The 17,157-nt window shown below is 37.0% G+C and overlaps 1 protein-coding gene across 2 annotated transcripts in view; it reads right to left on the minus strand.

Moving 5' to 3' along the window:
* CASK (calcium/calmodulin dependent serine protein kinase) overlaps nucleotides 1–17,157 on the minus strand; it is a 217,267-nt gene that overhangs the window by 163,745 nt on the left and 36,365 nt on the right. For both annotated transcript variants that reach the window (XM_065637084.1, XM_065637073.1), the window contains exon 2: nucleotides 2,304–2,416. In XM_065637084.1, the coding sequence (XP_065493156.1) occupies nucleotides 2,304–2,416 (113 nt within the window). The remainder of the gene's footprint in view (nucleotides 1–2,303; nucleotides 2,417–17,157) is intronic.

A 17,157-nucleotide genomic window follows, 5' to 3' on the forward strand; every position in this document is an offset into this window, starting at 1 on the left:
ATAGTACCAATTGATAAACACAGATTAGCCTAGAGAAGTATTGATTTTTCAAAGCTTAATTTTTTTGTTACTGTGATAAGGCAGTGTATTTTTTTTATTTGTGAATGAATTGTTTGGACTAGCAAACAGTCTTTCTTTTTAAAAGGTATCCATAGTAAAGTCCTCACAAGTTAAAGAAACTGAAACATTGTATGAAAAATACCTTAAAGTAATGCTTTTTTAAAATTGAAACATTGTATCAAAGACGGTTTAAATTAACTCTCAGCACTCTACGTGTGTGAAATTAAGGGAAGGAATTGTCATCAGCTCCTTGGCATGCAGAATGTCCTGTTTTCCCATTCCCCTGCCTGAAAGAAAGGCTGGAGATGGAAAGTTGTACAGAGATAACCTCAAGACCAAAACAGTCTTGCAGATGGCAAAACTTTGAGGTAAAGAAATGTTCCTAAGGATTAATCTTACCATTCCATTCTAGCTTACACTTCAACACAATTTACAAATACAGCCTTCTCCCGGATAAGTTATCTAATATCTGTTTTATGCAAGTACTACCACCAGGGCTCCCCACCAATGTGGTTAAGGAATGTTGTTTCAGAAAAAAACACAACAAATTTTAAAAAAATAAGGAAAAGAAAATATTTGAAAAAAATAAACCTAGAATCTGGATAGGGGAGGTGTCCAAAAAAACCCAGATATATATATAGATATAGATATATAGAGAGAAAGAGTGGAAAAATTTGTGAAAAACTAGGTCAGATTCTTATCTAGAGTTAAAGGGCTTGCTCCCAACCCAAACCAAACAAATTCAACAATAATCCACAACCAAACACACAAAACAAAAAAACCCACTAAACCCAGAAAGTGTTCATGATCTGTTAAGTAAATGACCTGCCAGCTTGAATTATAACTATATGAATATAACACAAGTGGAACAAAAAACCAAAACAACTCCAAAATTTCTTTGCATACTCCCAAGCCTTTTTTTTAGACCCGGGTGGCAAATGCAAACCATCAATAGCTATCCTTCATTTTTTCAGTGAATGTATTACTACTATTGGCTTCTCTTTTCCTCCTGATGAGTCCCTTTCTCTTTTGTCAACTATTTCTCCCTTTCAGCAATGCATTCATGGCCCCAAAAGTTTGAATTTTACTGTCATGGAGTGAGGAAAGCAATACTCCACTAAAGGCAGAAATGTGTCCCAGCATCAGTAGTTAAGACAAGGCTCAGAATAAGGCTAGAATACAGACAGAACTTCTTTAAAAGGTACAAGATCGTTTTAGCAAAAATAAACTAGCTCAAAATTTTTTTCAGTATAACCTGCCAAAACCATAACATGGTTATACACAAGCTGAATATTATGGAAAGCACCTCTTATATTTTGTTGAATGGCTAGGGAAAAAGAAACTAGTCAGGGCATTATTAGATTTAAATGGAAATTTTTCGGGAAGTCTGAAGCAAGACCTCAGATTTACCTTGTAAATCACACTAGCCATTAAGGCTTAAGATACTGTTTAACTACCAACAAAAGTCATTGACCTTATTTTGCTGCTGAATTTGAGTTCCTAAGGATGTAGCACAAATGGAATCCCCCCAAAACATTGCTGTACATAAGAATGCAATCTCAAGCAAAAATACACTGGACATGGATATCATGGAATACACAGTGATCATCATTCAGTTACCATGCTTTTTTGCACAGTGTGAAAGAAGCACTATGTGCACACACAAGTTCCATATTCAACTTACAAAAGACTTATTGTTTTACCCTACAATAGGAAATGGCAAGAGTTACAGCCTTTTCTTTACACTGTAGCAGTTCTGCACTACTGTTCTAAAATCCTGACTATATGAAAAATGTATACATTTTTAATACAATTTTGCACACTTTAATCATAAGCTTTCACCTCTTTTATAACAAATTATTTGCTAAATCTAGACTAGTAAAAACAAGACTGATATGTTCTTACTTTACTTCCTTTGTATGCTTTTATGATTCAGAATTAATTTTTCTTAAAGAAATTCACATTCTTAAAAAAATATCCAAACAGAAACAGCAATGGCTTAATAGTTACTCTAGACCGACTATTTTTCTAATATTTATTATCACAACTGAATAGCCATAGGAACTACTAGAGGTTAGGAATTTATGCATTAAGTTAAATCAAATTGAATTTGACATGTTAGACCTTGCTTTAAAAATTCTACAAAATATAAACCAGAAGGATTCTTACAAAGTAAACAAAGGAAACATTGACAAATCAAAAAAATCTTTCTGCTTAGAATTTGCTTAATTGTTCTTTCTTACCTTCTGTGCTTAATCCAGGACTTGAAGTGAATTTTGCTACATCGACAATCTTCACAGCAAACTGTTGCCCCGTTTCCCTGTTGATACATCGCCGCACAACGCTGAACGGACCCCTGAAACACACATACACAGAAAACAGCAATAAACCACCCATTCTAGTTTATGCACTGAGTACAATTCCACTATTTCTAAACAAAGTTTAGAACCCAACATTCAAGTGTAGTATTTACACGGAAGCTTACACTTCTCACCCTTGCTGCCCATTAAATGTAAAATAGGAAATTTTCACTACTGACTAGTGTAAAGCACAACAAATGAGTTTCTTATTTTCCTGCATTAAAGACACAGGATCTTATCCTGACACCCTAGAAAGACTATATACTCATAGAAATCTTGTGTAATATACTGACATTATCATTAAAATCTACGTGGACTTTATTCTGATGCATAATGCAAATGGCGCTGGGAGGAAAGAGGTGAGAAACACATTCTTGCTTTCAGTCTTAAGCTGGAGTTTAGAAATTACTACTGGAAACAACTGAAAGCATAATCCTTCAAAACAATGTAAGAGTCAGAATTTTTAAGTCATGCTGTTTGGTTTTATTTGCTTGATTTACACAAACTGGGTTTATTTTGACCTTATTTGATATCACTAGATACAAACAACCTCCATTGCAATACTTAAAAATTACACAAAAGCTTATAATTTTCTCTCATCTATGTCATTTAAAGAACCATCACAAAAGCTACAGTTAAAAAGCTATATTAAAATTAAGTCAGACAGACATTACCATTGCACTCAACTATTAAAAACAGTTATTTCTCAAAACAGAAATTACATTTGCCAAAATCCAAGTTAGAACAACAGCAAGCTTTTAAAAACCATCACCACCAATATGCATTTTTGGAAGCTTCTTTTCATAGATTTTTAAGTTCTTGGTGCCTTGACTTACAATACGGAATCTTTCATCCAAGTGACCAAGGAGAGATATAGGGAGGAATCATAAATCAAAAAGAAGTACACAAACTGCAGCTCCAAGAGGGATCAGACTTAAGATCATCCCAACCTTTCTCTGTCTCCTAACCATTACTTATTTTTTTCATTCCATTATGTGTTAACATTTTAGAACCCTGTGACTTGAGTGATTTGTTCCCTCCATATTAAGTCGGGGACAAAAAAATTCAGCATTTTATTCTGTTCTGGAACAGAGAGGGTATAAGAGACATTTGTACAGTCTGAACTCTTACGGCCATATTGAAACTTAGCTACTGCTTTAACAGAGCCTTCTCAACTTAAAAGTCTTTGGCATTCCTCATTCTAAGTAAATCAAAGGAGCTGTAGAGCACAGAAGACAAGAATTCGATGATAACCACAATGAACTCATTCTATTAAATAACACCAATTTAGAGTTTCAGCTAAATATCAAACTATTTTTAAACGTACTCTGAGGATGTAGCGTTTACACATCTCAGATTTCCAACTTTTTCAAAACTATCTCTCTCGTATTCAAGCCACAGACAGTTATGACAATACATTAGATGAATGCATTCCGTGACAACAGCTGCATGATAAAGACTTGAATTTTCGATTTTTAGGTAATTTTAAAATGTTCATGAGAGGTGTCCTCATCAATTAAGCAGACACTATAGCTTCCATGTGCCAAGTAACAGAAAATAAGTTTTAAAGAAGTTATGGTTGCAGTTAGCTTTTTGACTTTTTCCTCACAGCTGCAATGAGACACAGCAATTTTACAAATAAAGTTATGACAGCCCACAGTGATATTTTCTAATTTGAGTCAGAAAACAAAAATCCGTGCTTCTTAACACAGTAATTTCAAACTTTATTTGGAAGTTAAGTAACAAAAGTCTTTTGGGCCACCCTCAGTCTCAGCACCAGAATCATACTCTTCTCAGTCAGAAGGACTACAACATTTAGTCTCTCAAATGAGACAAGAAGCTATTCAACAGTTGTGTCTGCCACTGTGAAAACATATATCGCATCCTCATTAGATGACAATTTCTATAGCTCATTTTACTAAATCTGCAGTTCAGATTATACAGATCTAAAATACAGAGGTGATGCAGACAGAAGGAACAACTATAACTCCAGATACGGATCATCAAAACCATTATAGATAGATCAGGCTACTTATTTGTTTATTTATTAAAACAGAGGAACTGAGTTAAGTTGTGTACTAAGACTTAATCTTGTAACAGTCAAACTAAAATTATGATGGAATGTGTTTTGTACTTCATTTCCCTCTGTGCTACCCTTAACAGACATACTGGCTGAGATACTCAAATCTTTGGCTTCAGCTTTCAAAATCTTTTATTGCAGTTAGCATGCATACAATAGATGACACTAGCTCAAAGTAGGAGAATCATTCAAATACACAATCAGTAAGGACAGATGATTTCTCAACACTGGCAGCAGCAGCACATTCTAACACTTGCAATACTTTGAGTCCCACCTGCCATGTATATCAAAAACCAAAATGTATTTTCTTAAACTGAAGCTGGGATGCATGCTGATTTTTGCTGTCTACTGCAGATGTAAATCAAATTAATACCATACATTATTAAGGAGGTTATCGATTACATGTAGGCCATAAAAAAGTGGATGGGAATGCTGAAGAGGTGCCTCATAACCAGGTCTTTTCATGCTTCCAAAATTTTGAGTAAGCAGGACAGGTTCTAATGTAACCCTAACCTCAGTGAAACTATTTTCTGGTGATCAGCTTTATTGTCTAACACAGAACAGCTAATTTTATATCACCTAGACACAGACTTGAAGAAAATAAATTATTACTTACTCTCTCCTTCAAGAGTACAAGACTTAAAGTAGAATAAAATCCTAAAAATTTGAGAACAAAGCCTTTTTATCACAAAAATGAGAACTGTTTGTGATTAAAATACACCTTGATTCCTTACAAGCACAAATACTTGCAACCAGTACTTACAGCCTGCTCCCTTCACATGCCCTCAATGAACTGAGCTGACGTGTGGGAATGGAGTTCCTACTCTCAGATACTAAAAAGACACCTTCTGAACCCCTACGCTTCAAAGCCCCCAAACTTGATGTTTTAAGTCATTTATGTATCAGATCACCAAGAATTTGCTCAACATGTCTCCCAAGTGATTCACAGTTTTTTGAGAAACAAAAAACAATGCAGTTTGGCTCTCAGATTCAGTTTCATTAATTTAAGTTTTTTAAAAAAAGAAACACAGATTGAACACTTCCCCAGTAAAACCAACAATACTGAAAAACACCTCTTTCAATGAACAGAGTTCTCCTTTAAAAATGAGGTTGCATTTAGAAGTAAAAGGCCTTACATTCCTTTTCCTTATTGAACACGACTTAACTTATTGAGAACTTGAAATATGCAATATAGGTCTTAAAGTTACCTTTATTCAACATTTTAAATGGAAGATCAATGTTTCCTAAAAGGGATTAGGTCAGTTTGTTGCATTAAGATACTATAAATGTATACAGATAAAAATCACATGAGCAAATACACAGATATTTTTGTTGTTTTTCATTTAAAGGCTATGCATTTGCTTATCTAAGCAGCAGACAACACCCTTTGTGCTAATGTGGTTAATACTTACAAAACACCCGTATCCAAATTGATGAAAATTGTTAGGAAAAAAGAAAATTACAACCACATTTTAAAGAGATAGATCTCTTTCCCTCTTTACTCATTCATGCCATTTATAATATATACTAGTTCTTTAATTTTCCCTTTGATTGATGTGAACCTCTTTCAAAAATTACGTATTTCCAGGATGAATTAAACCTGCAATTAGTCACTATATCAGCTCATTTGCACATAGATCTGCAGCTTAGAACAGCAATTGAAACTCTCTATGAACTGGCACACTGGATTAGAGGGCATTCATATTTAAAAAGCCATTAAAGGTAACGTTGGGTAGACATTTTTTGTTTTATTCTCAAAGGAAAATTTTAAATACTGCATTATTATGAGTGTGGCACAGAAGAACACTTGGGTTGAAGATCTGATACTTTTTTAGAAAATCAGATATTCCAGTACAAGTCACAAAAATGAGTTCTCAAGCAGCAATGCTTCTATCACAGGTACACAACAGTTCACTTCTTCAAAACCAAGTCTGTGTTTTAACTCAGCTTTAGAATAAAACACACAAACAAAGCACAAGACAGCAGTTCCGTGGATCTCAGCCCAATATGAATACATACTTTCTAATATCAATTGAACACAATCAAGAATATAGAGTACCAAAGCTGTGGTTCTAAGGTAGGGAAAAACAGCAACAACAAAAAACACCACAAAAAAAACAGCACCCACCCAACTCACAAGTCTTCCTTTGAAACACTTAAACAACTTTGAAAGTACTCAATCATAGTGGTTACACAATGAGTACAATGTAGATTTCATTTTCTAACAATTTTGTAATGAAATAACTGGAGAAAGGCTACTGAGTAAAGTGGTAGTGTTGGTCATTTAAAAACAGTGAAACTAAAGTCAAGAAAAGATTTGGAAACGACGGGCATTTTTAAAAGTATTTAAAGAATTTGTAAAATACTGGCTAAGTGATAAAACATAACTTACACTATATTATTGTTACAGCTTAGAAATATTCAACTACTGTCCATTTTAAAGGCTCAAGCAAGTTTTTATATGTAGGAACAGAAACTTCAGGGAAAACACTTGTCCAAAAAAAAAAAAGGGGGGGGGGCGCGGGTAACTTACTACGGTTATTCAACATAGAAATATCTTGGGAGGGGCGAGGAGGTGGGGGGGGGGGGCGGTGAGGGTGGGGAAACATGCTACATAAAAGCATAGACATACCAATACAGAGCACTATAAGACCTAATTAGACACCCAGAATGACCTTCTCACTCAGTCTTTCTCCTGTCAGAAAGAACTCCAGTCCAAAGCAGGTGCTGCTAGTGTGGACCAGAAACCCAGACATGGTCCTCCTTCCAACTTACTGCCCTTCCAGCAGTATTCCACTTATTGCATATTAGAATCCAATTTTTCATCCCTCCTCGAACCCTAACCTGACAGAGAGAGGGAAGAAACGAAAACTAAAATTGAACATATCACCACACAATTATGTTCAGCACCAAAACACTGGCAGAGCCACCCCAGAGAAAAAGAGAGAGCAGACAGGAGGAGGTTTCAGGCTTTTTTCCATTTATTTTTCTTAACCATCTCTTTCATTCCACAAGAAACTACAGGAGTGGCCACTCCCATTCTCATAAAAGGGAAACATTTTCCAATAAAATCTTAGCTTAGAATTTACACAACACACTGAAAAAAAATTTACTTTCAACTTGAAGATTTTCTCATATAATTCAAAAGCTTGTTTCCATGCTTTTGTCACTGTAAAAAGAAAACACTGGCAGAAAGAGGTCTCTTCTGCTATCATGCCTTTCCTAGCTCCATCCTGCAAGGGGGATAAGCTATCCTTAACTGATCCAACTTTTATCAACAGAAATTGTAAGTTTTTGGCCTCATTTTTCTTATCAAGCAAAAAAGCAAGAATGAATTCATCAGTCATTCTACATTTTAATGTATGAAGTATCTATCTACCAAATCTTTTAGGCACACATATGCTATAAAAAGATGCTGATATGTAAAGATATTTTTGCTGTATCTGTAGTTTGTAAACAACTTTTATTTTACACTGACTGGCTGAGATATTGAGGGGATGGGAAAGGAAGAACACTGAGATAAGATGCCCCCTAGATTCTCTGTTCTATCACCATGAAATACAAATTACAACACCAGTCACAAACAACATTCATCACATGCAAGCAATTGAGAAAGTATTTTTATGTTCAAACATACTACAACACCCTTCATTTTCGGAACTCCATTATTATCAATTAACACTGACCTTGTCCTTTTAAATTCTCCCACTTTATCCATAGACTCATAGAAGAATTTAGGCTGGAGGGTACTTCCGAAGGGATATGCTTAATAAATTATGTCAGAACATGTACTTGTTGCTATCAAAAAAATACTACCGTGTTCTCTTTTTAAGAAAACAGTAAAAAGTACCTCACCCCTGAAAACAACTATTTACAAATAATTGCTCACCTCAGCATACATACAAGCAAATTCTGCTTTCAGTAATTATTGTACCAACAGGTTTCATGGTCTTAATAGAGTTTGTCTGAAAGCTGCAGCTATAGCAGGTACAGTCATAGTAAGTGTACTTTGTTAACACCTGTAAGCTTTTTTGGAACAAGACAAGACATAAACTGCTGGGTGGCTTTCCAAGGGGCATGCTTCCACAAGAAGGGGCACATGATACATACAGAAGATTATGGTACATCAGTTCAAGTTCATGTTTGGGTGACACTAAAGTATGATGACTGTTTTAAACAGAAGCAATAGCTATTGACATAGAACAGCTCTTTGAAGAGAGTGTCCTCAGAGCTTCTTTGAAGTCCTATTTTTCAACACATTAAAGGTCATTTTCAAGAGGAGGGTCAAGACCTCAAATGCAAGTAACTCCCTAAACAGCCTTCTTAAAGAGTTCATGCTCTTGGCTCTACAGATTCCATTATTAGCTCATTTATTCCTTGATAATCTGTTTCCAATGATTTACTGCTAATTTGCTTTTGCTGCAGGATTAGACATTGGACATTATTTTCACTTTCCTACATCAGCACACAGGTCTAAAATGCTATGCTAGTAGGCTCAGTCTTCAAGAAAGTGACTGATTGCATGTTCCATTTCCAGATGGATGAAAGGAGGAACAAAAAAAAATATTTCTAAGGCATGCATGTGCTAAGCATACACAGGTAAATTATGAGACATTGTCTTAACTGAGATGTAAATTATTAGAAAGGTCTCAGAAAATGATGCTGTTCTGTAACTGTAGTGAGAAAGAAGAACGAAAATTGGTTTGTTAAGCTGAGATGAAACATCCTGTAAAGATTTCAAGAAACTGATGACAAATAGGAGTCTCCTCTCTCCCTCTGGTTCACTTAAGGTAGGTGAGCATCTACATCTCATGCCAAGAAGTGATTCAGGGCATGTGGAGACTGGTAATCAAAGCACAAAACCTACTTCTTGAACAGGAGAGGGGAGTAATAAGGAGAGCTTTGTTCACTGATAAATTTCCAATGGAAATACTGCAACAAAAACATGGAATAAAAATACCCAGAATTTTATTTTTACACATTCTGTAACACTTCACAGAAAAATACAACACACCAGTAGCTGACTCAAGAGCATCAGTTCAAAAGTGTCCAGAGAAACTGACGCTATTCTCCTAAGAGTCTCCTTTAATATTTGACCAAATCTTTTGCCCCTTTCTCTTCTTTGTGAAGAAAGACCTAGTGCACAAGATCAGGAGGCAGTGAAGGAAATCAGGGAAAAAAAAAAATAAAACTACATTAGAGATGAAATCATTCAACAGTTAGAAGAAAAGCAGAAAGAATGAAGAAATGTGTTTAAAAGAGCACTTCAATCACAGGAATAAAAGGAATTATATTAAAAATAATAGCTTTGCCTCCAAAAGAATAGAGAAAGGTTTTAGAGTGTCTTCAGTCTCACCAGCTAGAGACAATGATCATTTCTTTTTTCTCATTCACAGAACCTTTTTATCCCATTCATGTCCATCTCAGGCTATGGCTTCACAAGCGTTTCTTCAGCAGCTACACTGGCTAAACCAGCAACACTTCCAGCTATTGCGTCATTCTGAAATGGCTTTGGCGTGGTTACGCTGAACCAAATCAAAAAAGAAACAAAAACCACCTGAATACTCCACACAAACCACTTGTCCCTTTTTTTACTGTGTTACTCTTCATCCAGAGGTGTCACCTGATTTAACTTGAAGCATGGCTATGCAAAGAGCCATGTCAAGACAGTCAAAGGCAGGAATGAATGTCTACGACACAAGGAGTGCTTAAAGCAGCACTGCTGCTAAAAGTGAATCTAGTCTCAGACCACAACCATTTTTCATGCAGTCCTACAGCCACCTGAAGGACCTGCAATAATATTGCCTATGTGCACTCATGCAATGAAGCAAAGGAACTCATCTGAGAAAGTCTTAGGTAAATCCACATACAGATGGCTCTGCTGTGCAGAGTTTGTCTTGCTTTTGATAACATATAGCACACAGAGCAAAATGAGAAAGAAGAATGGTAAAATGTCAGATGCCACTGTTTCCAAACATTCCTTCATGAGATTACACCCTAAGGTGAACTTGCATGCATTAGCCGCTCCCTACCTCGTCTCTCCCTCCTGCACTGTGGTTCGGTTTTAAATATGCACTTTAAAATTATTAATGTCCACTTTTTATCTATTACTCTTGCTAACAAAACTGAGTTTACATACTACTTCCACTTCTCTCTCTCTCACGCACAGATTTTGCCAAGCCTAATTAAACACACTTTTTAACGACTGGCGCTCTCATTTCAGAATCTCTTCCCTACATCTGTTCCAGTTTCAATTCTTAACAAAAGCAAGCAGAACTGTGAGTAGTACTCCAGATGAGGTCTTACCAAAAGTTTGCACAATATTAACAATGGAAATATTGTGCCTGGTACAACTTGCCTTCTCAACATGCACAACATATACCCACCTAATATTGCTGCATTCTTCTCCTCAGCTGTTTCCAACCAACAAGCCTTAGCCTACCCCAAAGCCTGTTACTAGTTTTTCTGTTCTCAAGTAGTGGATCCTGTACGTATAAGTTCATAATCTCCACTATGGAAGTCCTTGTTGGTTTTTTTTTTCCCCTTCCTGGATGATGTTCAGATCCTCCTCTGCAGCAACTATCCTCAAATGTTGCATTTGAAAAAAAAGCATTGTTTAACCTGGACAGCTCAATTTAGTGCTTTTTCTTTTAAAAAAAACCCACAACAAACGACTAATCCAAAACTGACAAACTACAAACCTTCACTTTTTTCAGTATTTCCTCTTTGAATGCCCCGTTTTAATTTCTTCTTTAGTTGAATATCAAATACTTCAAATTTATCGTATTGTAATCTTTTTGTTCATTTTAAAGAAACCACCAACACAAACTACAAGAGGGAAGTGAGAGGGAAGCACCAGCAGATCTGACTGATAGAAGGGGTTTTCTCATTGCTTGGAATACACCACCACCAATTCAGCTGCTCGAACACCACTGTTTTACAAAAATCAGAAGTTTCCTACATGTTCATGGCATGAACATGAAAGGCACACTTAACTTGCATGAGCCATCACAGAAATAGAGAAGAAACTTAATATTTTTAATAGAAATAACCTACTTTAAATACTGTTATTATGTCTGTGATAACATATGACAGTTCCTCAAAACTGAAAATGTATCAGCTTTATACTGTAATATATGCAAAAGGTTCAGAAATTCTTTGAGGGCCTCTCTCTTCTCCATATCTGATGAGCAACAAAACTCCCAAATTGATTTGTCACCACTACACAATAGTTAAGTCTCAAACTTGAAAGAGAGCAATGGTCAAAGCAAGTAATGTTTTTAAAAAATACACATATACTAGAAATCAGTATCTACCACAAAATGAATACTTGAATCTAAACAGAATTTACTCTGGTAATCAGTTTAATCAAAATAGCTTCCTGTAGAGCTCAATATTTAAATTTTGCTCAAAAAAAAAAAGTATAAAATCTCAGTTCAGTTTAGCTGTCACCTAAAATCATAGCCTCAAGGATATTTCTGCATGCATACCAATTCACAAGACTCTTTGGAACCAATAAATCTAAGTTAGAGGTCAGAGAGAAAGACCAAGTTGCTAAGTGAGAATGTTCTCCTTTGCAGAACTGATCTGTAAAGCTAAATTATCTGAAGAAACTTGATCCAGGCAGACAGCTTCCTGTACTTCTTACAGGAGACTGGCCTCTGAACTGCCAAACACCTTTATGTGTCAGAAAAAAGAAAAGTATCCTGAAAAGACAGTCTGTCTTGTGTATCTCAAATGTATGCAGATGAGTATTAAATTTCATAAGATGTCATCAAGATCATGTATGAAGTGAAGGAAAACAAACACGATGTTTTCTTTCAAAGACGTTTGAAGACTTCCAATATTACAGAAATCGAATTTATTACTCAAATCATCAGCCTTTAGGGTGATTCATAACATTTTAAATTACAGAAGAATTATGGGATTTATTAAGAACATTGAGCTGAATATCAGGGGAGAAAAGTTCCAGGTTATGATATTTATAGAAGTTTGTTGAATTCTCTCTCCCAAAACAAATGAATTCTGACCTCTTGACAAGGGAAGCTTTCAACAATGTACTGGAATGAAAACTCTGACACAGAGAAGATTAAAAAATTTAGTTTCTTCCATCTGAATCTGTTATGCGTCTGAACAGTAGTTCCTTGTATTTTTATATATTTAATGCATATAAACTGCTGTTCAAAGTCAGAGTGTGTTTTATGTTTTTGTTTGTTTTACTTTTTTTTAAAGTACAGATTGCATTTCAACAGCTTAGATATCTCTATGAGAAAAACAGTAGTCTATACCATTTGCACTAGTTTAGCCTTTTTCTAGACTTTAAACCAGTTACTTTTTAATATTTTATTTAGAAATGTCATCTCACTAACTTCAGCACTTGAAGATGTCTTGGAAAAAGCTAATGCAGCTACAAGAACAACATCTAGAACAAAACAGGGCTATTCAGCTCGCTAAATATTTGGAAGGTATATTGTTATATTACTATAGGTATAGTAGGAGAATTAACCACTGTTCTAAGTAGCAAATACCCTAAGCATTTAAACATGAGATACCAGCTTCCTGTAAAGCAATTGGTCATGAATTTTAAATTCAACTCTTCTCTTAATGTGCTAATTTAAAGGTCTCTCCTTACCATGATCTTGTCATTAGAAAGACTCTATCATACAAAATATCTCTTATTACCTACAGAACAATTATTCCTATATGAACTATAATCACCTACAAGGCAATTATTAATACACACAGCATAATGTATTGTGTGATCATTTCACAATTTCTTTATTGAAAAACACACATTATTTTTGTAACTGCTGAACATTTAATAGAAGTGTTAGCAACCTGAAACCAAATGTAAAGCCCTTACTTAAAAGCCACTTTTGTTTTGTTTTGGTTGTTTAAAAAAAAAAAAAAAAAAAAAAAAAAGAAGAAGAAAGAAAAAAGGAAAGGCTGCCTGGATCAATCTCCCAGTCAGCTCCGAGATACAGTTGTACTGAAGTATGTGCCGGTACCAATGAGAAAATAGCACAAAGGTGCTAGCAACCTCCTAGGAGAGGACAAGGTTTTTAGGACTGCTTCTTTAAAAAGACCAAGGAACGAATTACTCCTATGAACTATGAAATTAGCAAGAAACAGAACTGACTCCATCTCTGCACCAAAAAAAAAAAAAAAAAAAAAAAATCCCATGACACTGGTAGAAGGCCTAAAAAAGAATTAGGAAATTGTTCAGTAAGAAATTTGCTGCTGCCTATTTGAGGCATTCCCAATCTTAGCTTGCTTGGCTGCCACAAGTAGCTGGTGGCAGCTGCTATTCCTGTCACCAGAAAGGAGCCCAGCAGTAGAAACGCAGCTTCCTGCTTTGTTCTAGGCTAGATACACACGAAGGAGTAAACCCACATCCACAACAACTTCCCTGTCTTTTAAAAGGAAAGATGAAAACAGAGAATTTAGCTAGTACTATGGTTTGAATGATGGCACATTCTTGAAGGCTACACTAAACAGAATAAGAAGTTAACTACTAAGAAAGGCAACATCTAGGAAAGAGTGAATGAGAAGAAAAGTAGGAAAGTGCTGGCAGTTGAGGATGAGGGAGACAGAAATGGGAAGAAGAAATCAAATCATTATCATACTATTTTTTCTTCGTTATGCTTCTCTAGTCTAAATAATTTAAAGAGAGGGGAAAAGATAAAGAGAAGTGCTATAGATTGCAGAGAATACAGACAATTGCTTAACCACAGAAAGCAACTTCCTATTGGCAGGATTTTCAAATAACTGTACAACTCTACTTGTAAAGATGTAAAAACACAAGTAGTCAACACTCAATACTTTAAGTGAAGCATGTACAAGTGAAAACCAAAAGCCAATGAAAAACAACCCCCAAAACTTTAATGAAAGATTATGATGGTATTTATTCCCTTCGAACACCCGTCCAGCACTTTTTAAGTCATACTAACTGGGCAACTGGTTATGCCGCTGAAGTTTGCAACAAGGATTTATTTGGCTTTCTGAAGCATAGGATCCTCTCTTTGAGGATGAAGGACTGTTAGGAAGGGACAAGTTCTGCTCAAGGAGGACAAAAAGCATTTTTGCCAACAGGGCAGTCATCCTGGTAAAGGAGAGCTCTACACTGGAATGACAGGAAAGGGAAACGAGGACCAAAGTGATCAGGGTGATACACGCAACAGAGGCCTTATAATGACTGATTTCAAGCTTAATAAATAAGGAAGCACCTAACGGACAGCACAGGACGGTTCTCATACCTCTTCTGGGAAATCACCACAACTACAGGTACCTTTCTGAAGTGCCTGTAGAATAACTCATGCCACATGGGGAATTAAAATGAAGAGTCAGAGGTCTTCGTGCAGGCGCCGGGCTACACTCTCATTTGATTCACAAAAACACGGTGGCCTGGCTCACACAACCAGAGTGCTGCAATGGGTGAGTACAAGGCTTTAGAAAGGACAGGTTGGGACAGTAAGGAGAGGGAGTTGCTCTTTATGTAACAGAGCAGTTTTATGTATAGAGGTCTGCCTTGGGACTGATGAGGTGAAAGACTATGGGTCAGGATTAGCATACAACCAATATGGGAGTCGTTGTGGTAGGTGTCTGCTACAGACTGCCTGGTTAAGAAAATGCAGAATCATATAACGGTTTGGGTTGGAAGGGCCTATCTAAGTTGACCCCACTCCCATGGGCGGGGACACCTTCCACTAGACCAGGTTGCTCAAACGCCTATCCAACCTGACCTTGAACACCTCCAGTGACATGGTATCCACTTCTCTAGGCAACCTGTTCACCTCATTATAAAGAATTTCTTCTTTGTGTTCAATCTAAACCTACCCTCTTTCAGTTTAAAAATCACTGCCCCTTTTCTGGTCAGTACAGGCCTTGGTAAAAATTCTCCGCCTTTCTTATATGCCGCCTTCATATACTGGAAGACTAGAACTAAGTCTCCCTGGAGCCCTCTCTTCTCCAGGCTGAACAACCCCACCTCTCTCAGCCTTTCTTCTTAGCAGAAGTGTTCCAGCACTCTATTTTCGTGGCCTTCCTCTGGACCCACTATTAACAGGTCCATGTGTTTCTTGTGCTGGGGACCCCAGAGATGAACTCAGTACTCCAGGTGGGGTTCCATGAGACCAGAGTAAAGGGGTAGGATCACCTCCCTTGACCTGCTAGTCATGCTTATTTTGATGCAGTCTAGAATATGATCTGTTTTCCAGGCTGCCAGTGCACATTGCTGGCTCACACCCAGTTTTTCATCCACCGGTATCCCCAAGCCCTCCTCTGCAGGGCTGCTCTCAATCCATTCATCTCCCAATCAGTATTGATACTGTGGATTGCCCTTACTCAGGTGCAGGACCCTGCACTTGGCCTTGTTGTAGTTCCTGTGGTTTGCACAGCCCACTACTCAAGCTTGTCAAGGTCCCTCTGGATGGCATCCCATCCCTCTAGCAAACTAACCGCACCACTCAACTTGGTGACATCTGCAAGCGTGCAGAGGGTGTATTCAATCCCATTGTCTGTGTCACTGATGAAGATATTAAATAGTACTGGTCCCAGTATGGACCGCTGGGGAACACCACTTACTGCTCCTTTCCACTTAGACATCAAGCAATTGGCTGGAGCTCCTTGTATATGGCCATCCTTATCCATCTAACAGTCCATCTGTCAAGACCGTATCTCTCCAATTTAAAGGCAACAATGTTGTGAGGGACTGTATCAAAGGCCTTACAGAATTCTAGGTAGATGTCATCTGTAGCTCTTCCCTTGTCCGCTGATGCAGTCACTCCACCATAAAAGGCCACTAGGTTAGTCAGGCACGACTTGGCCTTGGTAAAGCCATGCTGGCTGTCTCCAATCACCTCCCTGCCTTTGATGTGCTTTGAAATGTCCTCCAGGAGGCTCTATTCCATGAAGTAGACAAGGTCTTTTTCAGAGAACTGGAAGAAGCCTCACATTTGTAGGCTCAGGTCCTCATGGTGGACTTTAAACCCCATGAGGGACAAAGCAGCTGGGCGCATGCAATACAGGTTTCTGGGATACATTGATGGTAAATTCCTGACACAGGTGGCTGAAGAAACAATGAAGGGTGGTTGGTCTGTTGAAACCTCACACTTAACAAGGAAGAACTCATAAAGATCAGGGGCAGCCTTTGCTACAGGACCATGAGATGGTGGAATTCAGGATCCTAAAAAGAAGGAGCAAGGCAAAAAGTGCTATAATAACTCTAGACTTCAGCACAGAAATGAGAACAGGAGAGATACTTTTTGTAGCTTACTAGCACACCTGGCTAAACAGAAAAATCAAAGAATGAAGGTAAATACAGAACAAAAGCAAAACCTGATGTCAGAAAGTAGCTATGACATCTTGCAATACCAGAATTAAAAAGGAATTTTAATCAGCCTGTTTTGTATTCGGTCTTGTGGATACAAAATTTACTTGTTCAGATAACTGTTGGAATGAGAGTTTTGCTTCTAATTCAGCTGTATATTTTAGTTTCCAACTTATTTCAGTGTCTGTGGCATCCCCAGATAAACTCTTACAACAAGTTACAGCTTCATTAGAAGCCCAGCAATACCTCTGCAGAGGGAACCTTTATCTACTAATAATAGTAAACTAAGTTTCCCATTAAAAATGAATGTGTGGTGACATATTTAGAGA

The sequence above is a fragment of the Caloenas nicobarica genome, chromosome 1 (assembly GCF_036013445.1).
Source record: "Caloenas nicobarica isolate bCalNic1 chromosome 1, bCalNic1.hap1, whole genome shotgun sequence".
In the NCBI taxonomy this organism is placed as follows: Eukaryota; Metazoa; Chordata; class Aves; order Columbiformes; family Columbidae; genus Caloenas; species Caloenas nicobarica.